Below are 16,115 nucleotides of genomic sequence, written 5' to 3'. Positions count from 1 at the left end.
GGCCTTTACTGCATAATAAATAAAACCTTGCCGGTATACAACAGTACACTTTAATTGTCTGCTTATCTTGGCTAGACTCGTTTGTTTGAGCTCAGCTGTCAGGTCTTCCAGCTGATCCAAGCTGGAAGCCACTGGGGCAACCACGTATCCCACACCTTCCGGTGGGATAGTGTGGGCATGTCCTCATGGTGATGGAAGAGTTGTGGGGGAGTAGGTTCCAGTGCATAATCCCATTTCAAGCATCTCCTTGTGCCATGTCCGCGAAAATCCAATTGGCCAAAGTAGGTCAAATAGCTGAGCTCAGAGACAGGGGGTAACTCTACCTATGGTAGGAGGGCAGTGCATCTTGGGAGGGGTGAAGAATTGGAGCCAAATTATGCAAGGTACAACACTGTGTTCTGCATTTAATTTCTTCTATATACAATAGTGCGAAAACATCCTAAGTAGTTTGCTGAAAATCAAGTCCTCATGCTCAATGCTTGTATCTCGTTCTGGTTTTACAGTGTATAGGCATGGCTAATATCGAAGCTGTATTACTCAATTTCCCTTCTGGTCTGTAGAGGAAAGTGTTATCTTTCGAGCATTTAACCTTGATTAATTCTTCACAGTTGAATTGCTCATTTTTAACTGGAGAATGAGGCTGATAAACTTCCTTTGTCTTGGTTCTTTATCCAAAATAGGGTTGCAAACTCAACTGCTAATTGGGTAACACACTGCTGAAGCAGGCCCAGTGGGGACTGCAAAGGGCAAAGGGCAAGAGGAAGGTACATGACTAACTCCAGGGCAGCCTCTATTTATGTCTGTGTTGCCATGGGAAAATTCATCCCCAGTGTTGCCATATCTTTGGATTTTTCAAGAGAAACTGGAAATTAGATTTTTTTATGTGAAGTCTCTTTGTTTTCAAATTAAGGTTTTAAGGTAACACAATGAGTGTTATTTTAAAATACATATTGGTTGGCTGGATTTGGTCTATAGTTCTCCACCTTTCATCCTCTAATTTAAACAGAATGGTGTTAGAAACTCGGGGATCCTAGCTCTGTCTTTGCCCAGGCTGATCTCTTGGCCAATCTGGAACAGTTTGGACAATTATTGGGGGTTGCCTGCACCCCTAGAGGGCTGCATTATTGTCTGCTGTTTTGGGAATAGTGTAGTTTGTATTTATTTTTTATCTGTCAGCAAATAGAGAGAGTACAGTTCTAGGGCTTAACTACAAGTACGAAATCCATCTTCTGTTTGTTAGCATCCATTTCTCTCTGTTTTCTTTTTTTTTTTTTTCTCTTGGGTTTTTGTTTATTGTTTTTTATCTTGACATGTTTTAATTTAATTTTTTAAACTGCCTCATTTATTTTAGAAGTATGTGTAGGTGTAAGAGTCTAAAGTATCTGTGAGACAGGGAAAGAGTTGTTAAGTAACTTTATTTTCTTTTAAAACTGCACTAATTTTTTAACACCTGGCAGATATATAATCAAGCAGCTACTAGTTTTATCTCCATGTCTGAGTAAACAGTCATTTTGTATGCCACATAGCCTTTTCCAGAAATGCCCCTGCCCCCTGCTTGATGGGTCCTGGTCCATGTGACTCTGCCCTCTTAACTCCAGCAAGGGGAGCAAAATGGAGCCTGGGGGCTGAGTCCTCCTGGCATCATCCATGGAATAGAGGTATGTGTGTGTGAGAGAGATAGAGGAAGGGAGGGAGGGAGGGAGGAAGGAGGAGAGAGGAAGAGAGGAAATGGATGGCAACAACAGGAATAAGTGGAACATACAATAAAAAATCAAATCTAGTGTATTTGGAATATTAGTATATGTATGTTAGTATACATATATATTTAATTCTGTAAATCAGAAGGTCTCAACTGGGAATGATTTTACTTACCCACCCCATCCCTGCCCCAGGGGATATTTAGGAATATCCGGAGACAGTTTTAAATCCATGCCCTGGTGGAAGGATGGGAGAGCTCTGCTTATTTGTCTCTTCTCTAGTTCCTCTGAGACAGATGATTTTTAACTGAATCTCGTTTCTTTGTCTCATCCATCTGTCAAACTTCTTCTCATCCTTCCAGATGGGTGGAGAGATCCTAACCTGACTCCCCGGGCATTTTGTCATATGACTTAGTTCACCGTATGTAGAACTTTTACAAGTCTTTCTCTCCCATCACGGACTGTGACTTACTTACTTTCATCTTTCATTTCTGATGTAGTGACGATTCAGTAAATGACGAATGCACGAATCTGTTGTACCTCTTTGATTCTGTTCCTGTGGCTTATATTATCTCCTGACTTAACTGAGAACTAGATACTGGACTGGACAGTTGACTTGGATCTTTTTTTGTGAGGAGACTAACAGTCCTCATTATGTTTAATTTTATTCCCCAACAAAAGGTAATAAATTCAAATTGTAACATCACAATAAAACATTTAATTATTCAGGAGCAGGGCAAGACACATTATAATTAGCTCTCTCTTATGCGTCCTCATATAGGTGGTAATAGATGCCATTGAGTAGCCCAGGCAGTCTTAAGCTAAAGATTTGGCGTGAGGTCTCAACCACTCTGTCACCTTGGAAAATGTCCCCACCACATGGAGCTGGCCTTGGGTTGTGGGCAGGTGATGACTTGAGGTTTGGTGTTCTTGATTCACTCTCATTCCAGCGGATCTCCTCCGAGTGCCAGCTGTGTTAGAGTTCTGGGCCTTGTGGTGTCAACAGTGAATACGTAGAGTAAATGCCTCCCCTCATGGAACTTACATGAGGACTGGAACAAAATCTACACTTCTCTCAGGCTTGAAGCTCTCCATGCGCTGTCCCTAGCCTGCTTCTCATACTTCATCCCCTGCCACCTTACTCCTTGCTCTCTGTGCTCCTGCCTTTTGCTGTTTCTCAAACCTGCCAAACTCCTTCCTACTTCACGTGCTCTGCATTTGCTCTTCCGCCTGTCTAGAATTCGGTTCCCCCCAGATGTCCGTGTGACTGGTTCCTTCTCATCATTAAGTTCTCTGATTAAGAGACCCCTGTCCTGACCACTTTTCTCTAAAAAAGCTCTCCCAAACCCAGTTACTCTTAAATATTTTTTTTTTCAATTTTAGTTTTACTGGAGTATAGTTGATTTACAATGTTGTGTTAGTTTCCGGTGTACAGCAAAGTGAGCCAGTTATACATATACATATATTCATTCTTTTTTAGATTCTCATATAGGTTATCACAGAATATTGAGTCAAGTTTCCTGTGCTATACAGTAGGTCCTTGTTGGTTATCTGTCTTATATATAGTTGTGTGTGTGTGTGTGTGTTCATCCCAAGCTCCTGATTTATCCCTCCCTGCCACGTTTCCCCTTTGGTAGCCATAAGTTTGTTTTCGATATTTGCAAGTCTGTTTCTGTTTTGTAAATAAGGTCATTTGTATCTTTTTTAAAAAAATTTGATGCCACATATGAGTGATATCATATATTTGTCTTTCTCTGTCTGACTTACCTCACCTAGTATGATAATTTCTAGGTCCATCCACATTGCTGAAAATGGCATTATTTCATTCTTCTTTATGGCCGAGTAATATTCCATTGTATATATGTACCACATCTTCTTTATCCATTCCTCTGGTGATGGACATTTCGGTTGCTTCCATGTCTTGGCTTTTGTAAATAGTGCTCCAGTGAACATTGGGATGCATGTATCCTTTCAGATTATGGTTTTCTCTGGATATGCGCAGGAATGGGATTGCTTGATCATAGGTAGTTCTATTTTTAGTTTTTTAAGGAACCTCCATACTGTTCTCCATAGTGGTTGTGCCAATTTACATTCCCACCAACAGTGCAAGAGGGTCCCCTTTTCTCCACACCGTCTCCAGCATTTGTTGTTTCTAGGCTTTTTGATGATAGCCATCCTGACCCGTGTGAGGTGATACCTAATTGTCGTTTTGATTTGCATTTCTCTGATAATTAGTGATGTTGAGCATCTTTTTGTGTGTTTTTTGGCCCTCTGTATGTCTTCTTTGGAGAAATGTCTATTTAGATCTTCTGCCCATTTTTTAATTGGGTTGTTTGTTTTTTTGACATAGAGCTGCATGAGACATTTGTATATTTTGGAGATTAATCCCTTGTTGGTCTCTTTGTTTGCAAATATTTTCTCCTATTCTGTGGGTTGTCTTTTCATTTTGTTTATGCTTTCTTTTGCTGTGTAGATGCTTTTACGTTTAATTAGACCCCATTTGTTTATTTTTGTTTTTATTTTCATTACCCTAGGACAGCGGTCCCAACCTTTTTGGCACCAGGGACCGGTTTCATGGAAGACAATTTTTCTATGGACCAGGGCAGGGGGGGATGGTTTCGGGATGATTCAAGCGCATTACATTAATTTGCACTTTATTTCTATTATTATTACATTGTAATATATAATGAAATAATTATACAACTCACCATAATGCAGAATCAGTGGGAGCCCTGAGCTTGTTTTCACTTGCCACTCACTGATAGGGTTTTTTTTTTTTTTTTAAAGACACCAATTGTACTTGAACATTTGTTATTATTATTATTTTTTTAAATTAATTTATTTTTTGGCTGTGTTGGGTCTTCGTTTCTGTGCGAGGGCTTTCTCTAGTGGCAAGCGGGGGCCACTCTTCATCGCGGTGCGCGGGCCTCTCACTATCGCGGCCTCTCTTGTTGCGGAGCACAGGCTCCAGACACGCAGGCTCAGTAGTTGTGGCTCATGGGCCTAGTTGCTCTGCGGCATGTGTAATCTTCCCAAACCAGGGCTCGAACCCGTGTCCCCTGCATTGGCAGGCAGATTCTCAACCACTGCGCCACCAGGGAAGCCCCCACTGATAGGGTTTTGATATGAGTCTGCAAGCAATTGATTTGTTATGGTCTCCATGCAGTCAAACCTCTCTGCTAACGATAATCTGTATTTGCAGCCGTTCCCCAGTGCTAACATCACTGCCTCAGGTCCACCTCAGATCATCAGGCATTAGATTTTCGTAAGGAGCGTGCAATCTAGATCCCTCACATGCGCAGTTCACAGTAGGGTTCACGCTCCTATGAGAATCTGATGCTGCTGCTGATCTGACAGGAGGTGGAGCTCAGGCGGTAATGTGAGCAATGGGGAGTGGCCGAAAATACAGATGAAGCTTCGCTCACTCGCCCGACGCTCACCTCCTGCTCTGTGGCCTGGTTCCTAACAGGCCATGGACTGTCCGGGGGTTGGGGGCCCCTGCTCTAGGATGTGGATCAAAAAAGATATTGCTGTGATTTATGTCAAAGAGTGTTCTGCCTATGTTTTCCTCTAAGAGTTTTATAGTGTCCAGCCTTACATTTAGGTCTTTGATCCATTTTGAGTTTATTTTTTTGTATGGTGTTAGAGAATGTTCTAATTTCATTCTTTTATGTGTAGCTGTCTAGTTTTCCCAGCACCACTTATTGAAGAGACTGTCTTTCCTCCATTGTATATTCTTGCCTCCTTTGTTGTAGATTAATTGACCATTGGTGCGTGAGTTTATTTCTGGACTTTCTGTCCTGTTCCATTGATTTGTATTTCTGTTTTTGTGCCGGTACCATACTGTTTTGATTACTGTAGCTTTATAGTATTGTCTGAAGCCAGGGAGTCGGATTCCTCCAGCTCCATTTTTCTTTCTCAGGATAACTTTGGTTATTCGGGGTCTTTTGTGTCTCCATATAAATTAAAAAATTTTTTGTTCTAGTTCTGTGAAAAATGCCATTGGTAATTTGATAGGGATTGTATTGAATCTGTAGATTGCGTTGGGTAGGATAGTCATTTTGACAATATTGATTCTTCCAGTCTAACTTTGATCTTATATGAATTTACCAAAAGGGTTTGAGGAGATTAAGTTACAGAGGAGGACTGACATAAAGAAGACAGATGCAGGTGATAATTGTTTGTACGTGGTAACCTCTGCTGGTTTGTTAACTTTTTCTCTTGAAGGATGAGGCAATCACATATCCTACAGCTATTGAAACAGTGAGAAATGTATTAAAAATTTTGAACTTGGTTAGTGATTAAGCTTAAAGTACACTCCCTGGCTCCCCTGACCTCCTTTAAATATCAGCATCATTACCTTGAATATGTTCTCTGAGGACAGCTGCCTTGGACAGGGACGTTTGAGGCACTTGGAGGCCACAGAGGCAATCACCTACTTAACATGCACTAGTCAGCCTTTGTGAAACATCACCCCTGATGCTGGTTGCTTATCTTTTATGGAACAGATTGCAAATCCTAATTGTTTTAAACTGGCTCTGAGGAAAAGAGGCTTGAGAATCAATAAATTACAGCTCTCATACATACAAATGTGCATCATTATAATGAAGACAATCTGATAGCTCTTTAGGTCAAATAAAAAAAGAGGCGGACTTGAGTTTGTAAAGACTCACTGCAAGTCCTCTTATTAAAGGGTTGAAATTACAGGGCTGAATGCAGTTTTCCTCTCTTGCAGTGTTCAGGTTTGCATATGGGCATTTGTTTTTGATGGATAGATCCTCAGTGGGAGAGAATTGATGAAGGGTTTATTACTTGCTCTGGTGGCGGTATGTCTTCGTTATAAAGTTCATTAAGGCAGAAACAACAATATTTATGCCTTTAAATACTGATGTGTTGGGAGCAGCTAAATAAACTATTCTAAGAATTGTACCATCTGTTTTCAGACCCAGAGCTTTCTCTAAGTCTCTGGAGACTTTCGCCCAAGGTCACCCATCTTAGTCCTCTCCAGAGTCTTGGAAGAAGCTCAACACCTGAAAAGCAGACAGCGTAAATAGTACTGCTTTCCCATCAATGGTAAATTTTGTTGTACCAGTAGGTGGTAGTAAGCTGCAGAGAGTATTTACTGCTTTTTCTCCAGTTAAAGGAAATGTCTTTCTCACATTTAACCAGGATTTAGGTGATTCAGTTTCTTTAAATTGTTCTTTAAGAGTTCTTTAATCGTTCTTCAAATTTAGCAATTCTTTCTTCTCTTTTGTCAACAAACATCATGCTGAAATTTCTTATGGTAATAAGAATGAATTTCTAATCCAACTGAACTTTTTTATTTTAACTCTTTAAAAATAATGATGAAGATTTTTCTTGAGCATACTAGGTGTTTTTCTACTAGTCTTAGTAATTCTTCTTTGGAATTCAAATTGTAGTAGTGATTAAATATCATTCATGAACCACTTTAAATTTGTTTTCCAAAGCAGAATTTGATTGCATAAGCCATGCCAGTACACATTAATATATTTTCACATAGTCTTTCAATTTTTAAGTTCATTCCAGTATTTAGGATGTTTAAGAGAATCATTTTTTGAATCTAATGACTGTCGTTCAACAAAATTGCAAAGAAAGAATCATACATAATTTTTAAAAAATCATTCTTTTAGCTCACAAACTCATGATAAATGGTTTCTTTGGCCAGCCAGTACTCTTCAGTATGAAACATTAGAGATTGGCATTGAAATCCTAATTCTTTAGCTCATCAGTTGGTGAGAACTGGTGACACGACCCTACCTAGATAGATGTTAGGGGACTAGGAAGAATGGTCAGGTAAGTTGCCAGGAAGGAAAAGGAAACAGCTGCTAGGAAAAAGGGGGTTCTGTATGTATAGCTTTTATTTAAACACATTTTCCAGGTTGTCAACTTGTTATTAATCTGCTGTCTCTGAAGGGGATCTTTATATTTGTTTTTCTTTCTTTTAACTATATATTATATTTTTCTTTCTGATTATTCAATCATTGTAGAAAATTCAGGAAGGATAGGAATGTTTAAAAAATAGAAATCGGCTGTAAACTCTACATGGTAAATATATATACTTTTATTTTCTTCCCCTTTTGTCATCGTCCTTTCCTGCTCCTCTAAATTGGTATATGGGTAATCTGTATTCACATACAGACATCATATAATGTTTATTACAAAATTGGGATTCATACTTTTATCCCTTGCATTGCTGTTTAATGTCTCCAGGAACAGGGTTTTAATGTCTGTGTACTGTTCTATTACCTGTATGTACTGTGTTTTAACCATTCTCTTATAATTTGAAATATAAGTTGTTTTTATTTTCCCTGTATTATCACTTCTCAGTAAATATCCTTATATATAAATTTCTATATGTATTTCAGATGATTTTGTTAGGGGAAATTTTGGAAGTGTAGTTGGTAGGTTAAATGTACAAACTGCTGAGATAACAGACAATTTATATCAACTTACACATATCCAGTAGGAGAGGACAGGAGTGTTCCTTCCCCTACAACCTGGCTAACATAGACATAATTATTTAAAGGAAAACAAGTTAATGGGCTAGAAAAGCATCTCACTGATAATTTATATTTCTTAGGTTATTAGATAGAACAGTTTTGCATGGCCATGCATATTTTTTTTTTATGTGACTGCTCAGTATGCTTTTATCAACATGGAATGAATCTAATACTTTGGGTATGATTTCACTGGGGGGAAGATTTTCAGAGGCCTGAAAATCTTATTTTCATTAATGCCACTGATATTAGGATAAACAGTACTTTTTTAAAACTAATTTTTTACTTGTAGTATAAAATAGTACATTCTTAATGGTCAGTGAAGAGTGTATAATTGGCGCTTACTGTTTTGTGCTTCTCTTCTTAGTTATCTTAAGGGGCTCTTGGGAACTCTCTTCATGGGCCAACTCTAGTGGTCACTCCTTTCTCATTTGTTTCTCTTTTCCTCCATCAACTCCATGTCTGGGGAGTGGAGGTGTTGGCTGACTGGCATCTTTTGTTAAGATTGGACCTCTGCCACCATATCTGCCTTCTGCTTTGTGACATTTAGGGTCAGGTGCTCTCTCTGTTACCTATGAGAGGCCTGTTTGACCTTTTGAATTGTCAGTAATAGTTTTAGAAAGTGCTAAGTTTTTACCAACAATGAAATACTAATCTAATTTCTATTTTTTATTATAATCAGATTATTTAATGTCTTTAAAGTCCTTCCACCCTTATGACACATAATTGAAGTCCTTTCATATGCTATAAAAGTGAATGTTTCATAAGCTATTAAAAAAAAACCATGCAAAATTCTCAGATATGTCTCACCTTAAAATCTTGATATTTCTACAGGAGTTCCATCAGATGCAGGAGTTTGAACATCTTTTATTGCTCAAAGTAATTGAAATTAAAAGTTGAAGACTTTGTGTGTGAATTAGTGAAATTCATGCTGGAAAGTGTGATTTTTTTCTTATTAAAAGTATGTAATCCTTAATAGGGGTGAGAGGTTTGTTTTTTTTAATGTGACAATTACAAATAATTTAGTTAATGCTGTTGTTAATTTTGTGTAATGCTGCTAAGATTTTCTGTTTTAAATTCACATATCCCATGTCTTTACTTGTTAATATTTATCAACTGATTATAATGTGTTTTCCATTAAGAAAGACTGCAAGGTACATATACCTGCGGTAAAAGTATAAAAGTGTGGTGTGGAAAGTTAAACACAAAATCATTCTGGTAGTTATCCCAGGGGAGGTGGGGCAGGAGTAGTACTGGGTGAAGGGTAGTGTGCGAGGGTACTAAGACTTTATTTATAGTGTTCTAAATATTTTATTAAAAATATTAGAAGCACACGTGTCAGAATGGGAAATAATATTAAGAATATATTATTTAAAATAATAGGGAAATAAGGTGATAGAAATAGAATAAAGAAGACAGAAATAAAAAAGAATAATAATAACATTCTAGGTAGTAGATACATGCATGCTTGTTATATTAGTCTCTGTACTGTTTTATATTTTAAATATTTTCCCAAATTTTAAAAAATAACCATAAAATTTTCAGTTATCACTGTTTGTAGTCAAATTGAAACTCAGACTGTCTGCTCATTAGATGAGTCTGACACACCATTTATATCCATTGAAGTTGTGTGTAGATAACTGTTTATTATTAAAAGTTTGGTACTCAAAAAAATCAGGTTGTCTCATAGATGGTTATCTTGTTTCCTGCTCTCACCAGTAGCCATTATAGTTAACATCTGGTTTTCAGTGTTACCTTTTTATTCTGCGTGGTGGTATCCTAACTCCAATTTAGTTTCCAGAATTTTGACTTATTAAAATGAAACTCATTATACTTTTAGATACAAAATTTTGACAGATCCAGGCATAATTATTATTTTCCATTATACAAGAAGTAGAAGGACCAGGAAATAAAAACCCCTTTACTCTGAGGCCAATGGTTTGATTTGTTTTCAAGGCTCTTTATTATATGCAGCATAGATATGTCACTTAGTTTTTTTCCTGGTGCCTAATACAGATTTCATATTGCTACTTGATTCCCAGTCTCCCTCATTTTGATATTTTTATGCTTAAATGAAATGAGAGGGGGTTGAAGAGGCTGTAGACACATGTGAGCCATGGCCTGCTGCTGCCTTTAATGATTTTTACTAACTGTTAAGATTGTTCGTAAGTAGTGTTTAGGGGACAGCAGAGCAAAGTAGAATGAAGAGAATACTGAAGGTGGAGAAGCCTGGCTGAATCCTGGGTCTGCATCCTTGGTCTGCTACTTAAAATCATTATATGGTGTTGGGCTTGTTACTTAACAGCTCCCCCTCAGCATCCTCGATAGATTAGGGGTTAACTGCCCATTTTAATAAGTTATTATGAGAATTAAGTTGGATTGTCTGTGTGAGCATCTATATAGTACTTAGCATTGTAGCAGGCTCTCAGAAAATGTTGATTTTTCCTGTTTTCACTAATGGAAAGTGTTGGAAAGTACATTTGCATAGAGCAAATGATTTTAGGTCATGTGGCATACATAGATGTATGGGTGTGCTCACATAAGTGCGCACAGGCGTGCAAAGACACACACACACACGCACACGTGATTTCCCAAGTATAAAGGTGAACTTTACATTTAAGATTTCTTCTAAAGTTTATTCTTTTGGATTTAAACAGTTGTGATCCTGCAAAATTGTAGCCAAACAATTGCTTCAGGCCTGTTTCTCGTTCATGTTTTCTGACGTTAGAGAGCTACATCGTGGACACTGTACCTTTGTACTTCTAGACAGGGGAAGGGGGCGAGAACCAGAGAAGAGAGGTGAGGAAGGCAGTTGAGAGGCCTGGGCAGAGGAGAGGCTTGAGTGTGACAGGTGTTTGCTAGCCCTGTCTCAGCCAGTTCGAAGAAGTTGGATGTTCCGTTGATTCTTTTCCTGGTGCTACAAGGACAGACTGTATTTCACTTTGAAAAAGCTAAACTCACAGCAAGCTTCCTTGCTTATCTTTTTATTTAGTTTTATTTTATTTACTATTTTAAAAACATGACTACTTTCATTAAATGCTCGAGAATCTACACATATTTAGCAAATTCCCTTTATCTTGGCTTTAGATGTATGGTCATGTACTTCCCAGATGCATTCAGAATAAAGATCCAAAAATTTCAGAATATTCTTGATTATTAAAGAGAGGTTTCATCATACTGTATTTAAAAGGCCAGAAAACTGGCCATATAGATTTTAGGAAGATGATAACAATTAATGTTAAAATAAAGATTATGTTAACCTTCTATTAAGCAGAAAATGAAATTATTGGAATACTCAAACTTTCACTTTTGATAATTGAATTTTCTCTGATGCTTCTTTGTTATAAATATATTTCATTTCTTCAATTTCTATAAAAGGTATTCTGAAACTTTTGAGATCGTCTTGCGTGAAATAATTTTCTTTTGCATTAGATTCAAAATCGAGGTAAGGATGGGAGGAAAGCATATTTAGAGACTTTTCTACTGATGAGATTATATTCAGGATGTTTGGCTTTCTATTTTGGTGGAGATGTTGAAGATTCCATCTTCTCACACACTTGTTATTGTAGAGTTTGTACCTCTGTTACTGCATTTGTTTAATTCTACTATATTTTAAATTAAGGTGTATGAGAGTGTTCACTGTACAGTGAATGGAATTCTTTTATTTTAGGTCATTCTGTGTGTGTTGTATTTTTGTTTAAAGATACACATGTTCTCATAGCTTAGTAGAATGGACATCAGACTAGGGCTTCCCTGGCGGTGCAGTGGTTAAGAATCCACCTGCCTATGAAGGGGACATGGGTTCGAGCCCTGGTCGGGGAAGATCCCACATGCCACGGAGCAGCTAAGCTCGCGCTCCACAACTACTGAGCCTGTGCTCTAGAGCCTGCGAGCCACAACCACTGAGCCTGTGTGCCACAGCTACTGAAGCCTGTGCACCTAGAGCCCATGCTCTGCAACAAGAGAAGCCACCGCAATGAGAAGCCTGCACACCGCAACAAAGAGTAGGTCCCGCTCGCTGCAACTAGAGAAAGCCTGTGCGCAGCAACAAAGACCCAATGCAGCCAAAAATATAAAATAAATAAATTAAAGACAAAAGAATGGACATCAGACTAATATTGAGACCTGCAGGTTCTAGCCTTAGAGAATATCTGTGGTTTTTTTTTTTTTTTTTTTCCTTCATTGTAGAGATACCAATCTATGTGTCTCATATACCTTACAGTGTTGTTGGTAGAGTTATGTGAGGTACTGTATGTGAAAGAGCTTATAAAATTTAGGAGCATTGCACAAAACTAAGTGATTATTATTTCGAGTTGTAAATGTCTGAGGAATTGCTCATAAACCAGAAAAAACAAAGGAGGGAGAATTACACGTGGAAGTGACTTGTGTTTTCAAGCTATGTGTTAGAAATTATGATATGGCAAAGGGCTAATGTAATAAATACTTAAAAAGATCAAAAAGTAAATAGTTAAATTAATCTCTTATTTCTGTGCTCTTTACTATTTGATTGACCTTGACCTGGATTTATTTTTAAGGAATTTTGCACCTCAATGGCAGGATCCTCCAACGATTCAGACCACTTGCGCTCTCGTGACCGATTGGGTCGATGGGCTGCCAGTTCAATACACAGGGAAACTCGAAATCGTCCTACTGTGGATGTCACTGAGAAGGTCAACACTATAACAAGTACTTTACAGGTTAGTTTAGCAATGGTTGCATGTAATAGATTGTAACTAGGTTGAGCTAAGAAATGGTTTCGGTCAGTGTATTAGTTTTTTATGCCACGGTAAAAAATTTGCACAAAACTAATGTCTAAAAAACCCAGAAATTTATTTTCTTACAGTTCTGTAGGTCAGAATCTGACCCTGGTTTCATTGGACTAAAAGCAGGATGTCAGTAGGGCTGTATTCCTTTTTGGAGGCCCTAGGGGAATATCTGTTCCTTTTCCAGCTTCTAGAGGCTGCCCACATTCCATGTTTTGTAGCCCCTTCCTTCCTCTTCAAAGCCAGGAAGGGTGGGTTGAGTACTTCTTACATCATATCACTCTGACTACTCTTCTGCTTCCCTCTTCCACTTTTAAGGATGCTTGTGATTGAGTCCACCCAGTAATCCAGGATAATCTCCCTCATCTCAATGTCCTTAACTTAATCATAGCTGCAAAATCCCTTTTGCCATATAAGGAAACAAATACATAGGTTCGAGGGATTAGGACTTGGACATCTTTGGGGGCATTATTCTGCCTAACACAGTCAGTAAAGATATTTGAAATATATGATAGGTTGTGGAAATGTTTTGGGATAAGGCAGTATTTTCAAATAAAATACTGTGGGAGTGAAACCAATAGGAATTATTACCATAGTTTATCTTCTTGTGGACATTTGCCTTTAGAGAAGTTGTTCATATTTTGGGTAGGTAAATTATTCATGGATGAATGATACTGAGATGCCATTTTTATTTAGAGGCTAATTTTTGACAGTGTTTGGAAGTTTGAGTGGCAGCAGTTTACATTCCCTCCATAGGAAAGGGCTTTGGAAAAGAGGTAGAGGAAGGGCAAAAAGAAAACTCAGCCTTTTTTTCCTACCCTTTAATCTCTTAACTTCCGTTTTGCCTGGATAAACATGGATTTTGGCTTTCAATTGCTTTGGGTTAGTATGCTTAGATAAGAAGAGGCTCATTTCTGGTGGAGAAACCATAATTTGATTTAAAACTCAGGAGACTTTTTCTTTCTAAACTTATTTAAACTAACATAATATTGGATTTTTGCAGTACAAATTCTTGTACTTTCCCACTACTGAAACATATTAGTAAGTATATATTTTTGAAAGAAATGCCTCCATTTTTTTTTTTTAATTTTTCAATAGTTTTATTTGACTTTCAGGTTAAAGAAAAAGAAACTGTAACATAGTGTAAAGATCGTTCATAGCAACTTCCTATCATATAACATTCTCCCCTTGTCATCTGAATCACAGTCACACTGTCCATCTTTCTGTATATAAATCATATAATTTGAATTATTTTCCCTGGTAATTTTTTTTTTTTTTTAAACATCTTTATTGAAGTATAATTGCTTTACAATGGTGTGTTAGCTTCTGCTTTATAACAAAGTGAATCAGTTATACATATACATATGTTCCCATATCTCTTCCCTCTTGCATCTCCCTCCCTCCCACCCTCCCTATCCCACCCCTCTAGGTGGTCACAAAGCACCGAGCTGATCTCCTTGTGCTATGCGGCTGCTTCCCACTAGCTATCTATTTTACATTTGGTAGTGTATATATGTCCATGACACTCTCTCACCCTGTCACATCTCACCCCTCCCCCTCCCCATATCCTCAAGTCCATTCTCTAGTAGGTCTGTGTCTTTATTCCCATCTTGCCACTAGGTTCTTCATGACCTTTTTTTTTTTCTCCTTAGATTCCATATACATGTGTTAGCATACTGTATTTCTTTTTCTCTTTCTGACTTACTTCACTCTGTATGACAGACTCTAACTCCATCCACCTCATTACAAACACCTCCATTTCATTTCTTTTTATGGCTGAGTAATATTCCATTGTATATATGTGCCACGTCTTCTTTATCCATTCATCCGATGATGGACACCTAGGTTGCTTCCATGTCCTGGCTATTGTAAACAGAGCTGCAATGAATATTTTGGTACATGACTCTTTCTGAATTATGGCTTTCTCAGGGTATATGCCCAGTAGTGGGATTGCTGGGTCGTATGGTAGTTCTATTTTTAGTTTTTTAAGGAACCTCCATACTGTTCTCCATAGTGGCTGTATCAATTTACATTCCCACCAACAGTGCAAGAGTGTTCCCTTTTCTCCACACCCTCTCCAGCATTTATTGTTTCTAGATTTTTTGATGATGGCCATTCTGACCAGTGTGAGATGATACCTCATTGTAGTTTTGATTTGCATTTCTCTAATGATTAATGATGTTGAGCATTCTTTCATGTGTCTGTTGGCAATCTGTATATCTTCTTTGGAGAAATGTCTGTTTAGGTCTTCTGCCCATTTTTGGATTGGGTTGTTTGTTTTTTTGTTATTGAGCTGCATGAGCTGCTTGTAAATCTTGGAGATTAATCCTTTGTCAGTTGCTTCATTTGCAAATATTTTCTCCCATTCTGAGGGTTGTCTTTTGGTCTTGTTTATGGTTTCCTTTGCTGTGCAAAAGCTTTTAAGTTTCATTAGGTCCCATTTGTTTATTTGTGTTTTTATTTCCATTTCTCTAGGAGCTGGGTCAAAAAGGATCTTGCTGTGATTTATGTCATAGAGTGTTCTGCCTATGTTTTCCTCTAAGAGTTTGATAGTGTCTGGCCTTACACTTAGGTCTTTAATCCATTTTGAGTTTATTTTTGTGTATGGTGTCAGGGAGTGTTCTAATTTCATACTTTTACATGTACCTGTCCAATTTTCCCAGCACCACTTATTGAAGAGGCTGTCTTTTCTCCACTGTATATGCTTGCCTCCTTTATCAAAGATAAGGTGACCATCTGTGCGTGGGCTTATCTCTGGGCTTTCTATCCTGTTCCATTGATCTATATTTCTGTTTTTGTGCCAGTACCAAACTGTCTTGATTACTGTAGCTTTGTAATATAGTCTGAAGTCAGGGAACCTGATTCCTCCAGCTCCATTTTTCGTTCTCAAGATTGCGTTGGCTATTCGGGGTCTTTTGTGTTTCCATACAAATTGTGAAATTTTTTGTTCTAGTTCTGTGAAAAATGCCAGTGGTAGTTTGATAGGGATTGCGTTGAATCTGTGATTGCTTTGGGTAGCAGAGTCATTTTCACAATGTTGATACTTCCAATCCAAGAACATGGTATATCTCTCCATCTATTTGTATCATCTTTAATTTCTTTCATCAGTGTCCTATAATTTTCTGCATACAGGTCTT

General features: G+C 37.9%; 1 protein-coding gene across 1 annotated transcript in view; it reads left to right on the top strand.

Annotated features, from left to right (window-relative positions):
- CEP128 (centrosomal protein 128) overlaps positions 1 to 16,115 on the top strand; it is a 440,326-nt gene that overhangs the window by 4,951 nt on the left and 419,260 nt on the right. Inside the window, exon 2 of the mRNA XM_061182773.1 lies at positions 12,751 to 12,912. Coding sequence (XP_061038756.1) covers positions 12,766 to 12,912 — 147 coding nt within the window. The 5' untranslated portion in view covers positions 12,751 to 12,765. The remainder of the gene's footprint in view (positions 1 to 12,750; positions 12,913 to 16,115) is intronic.

Source organism: Eubalaena glacialis, chromosome 2 (genome assembly GCF_028564815.1).
Source record: "Eubalaena glacialis isolate mEubGla1 chromosome 2, mEubGla1.1.hap2.+ XY, whole genome shotgun sequence".
Taxonomy (NCBI): domain Eukaryota; kingdom Metazoa; phylum Chordata; class Mammalia; order Artiodactyla; family Balaenidae; genus Eubalaena; species Eubalaena glacialis.
This window is presented reverse-complemented; position numbering and strand designations above follow the sequence as displayed.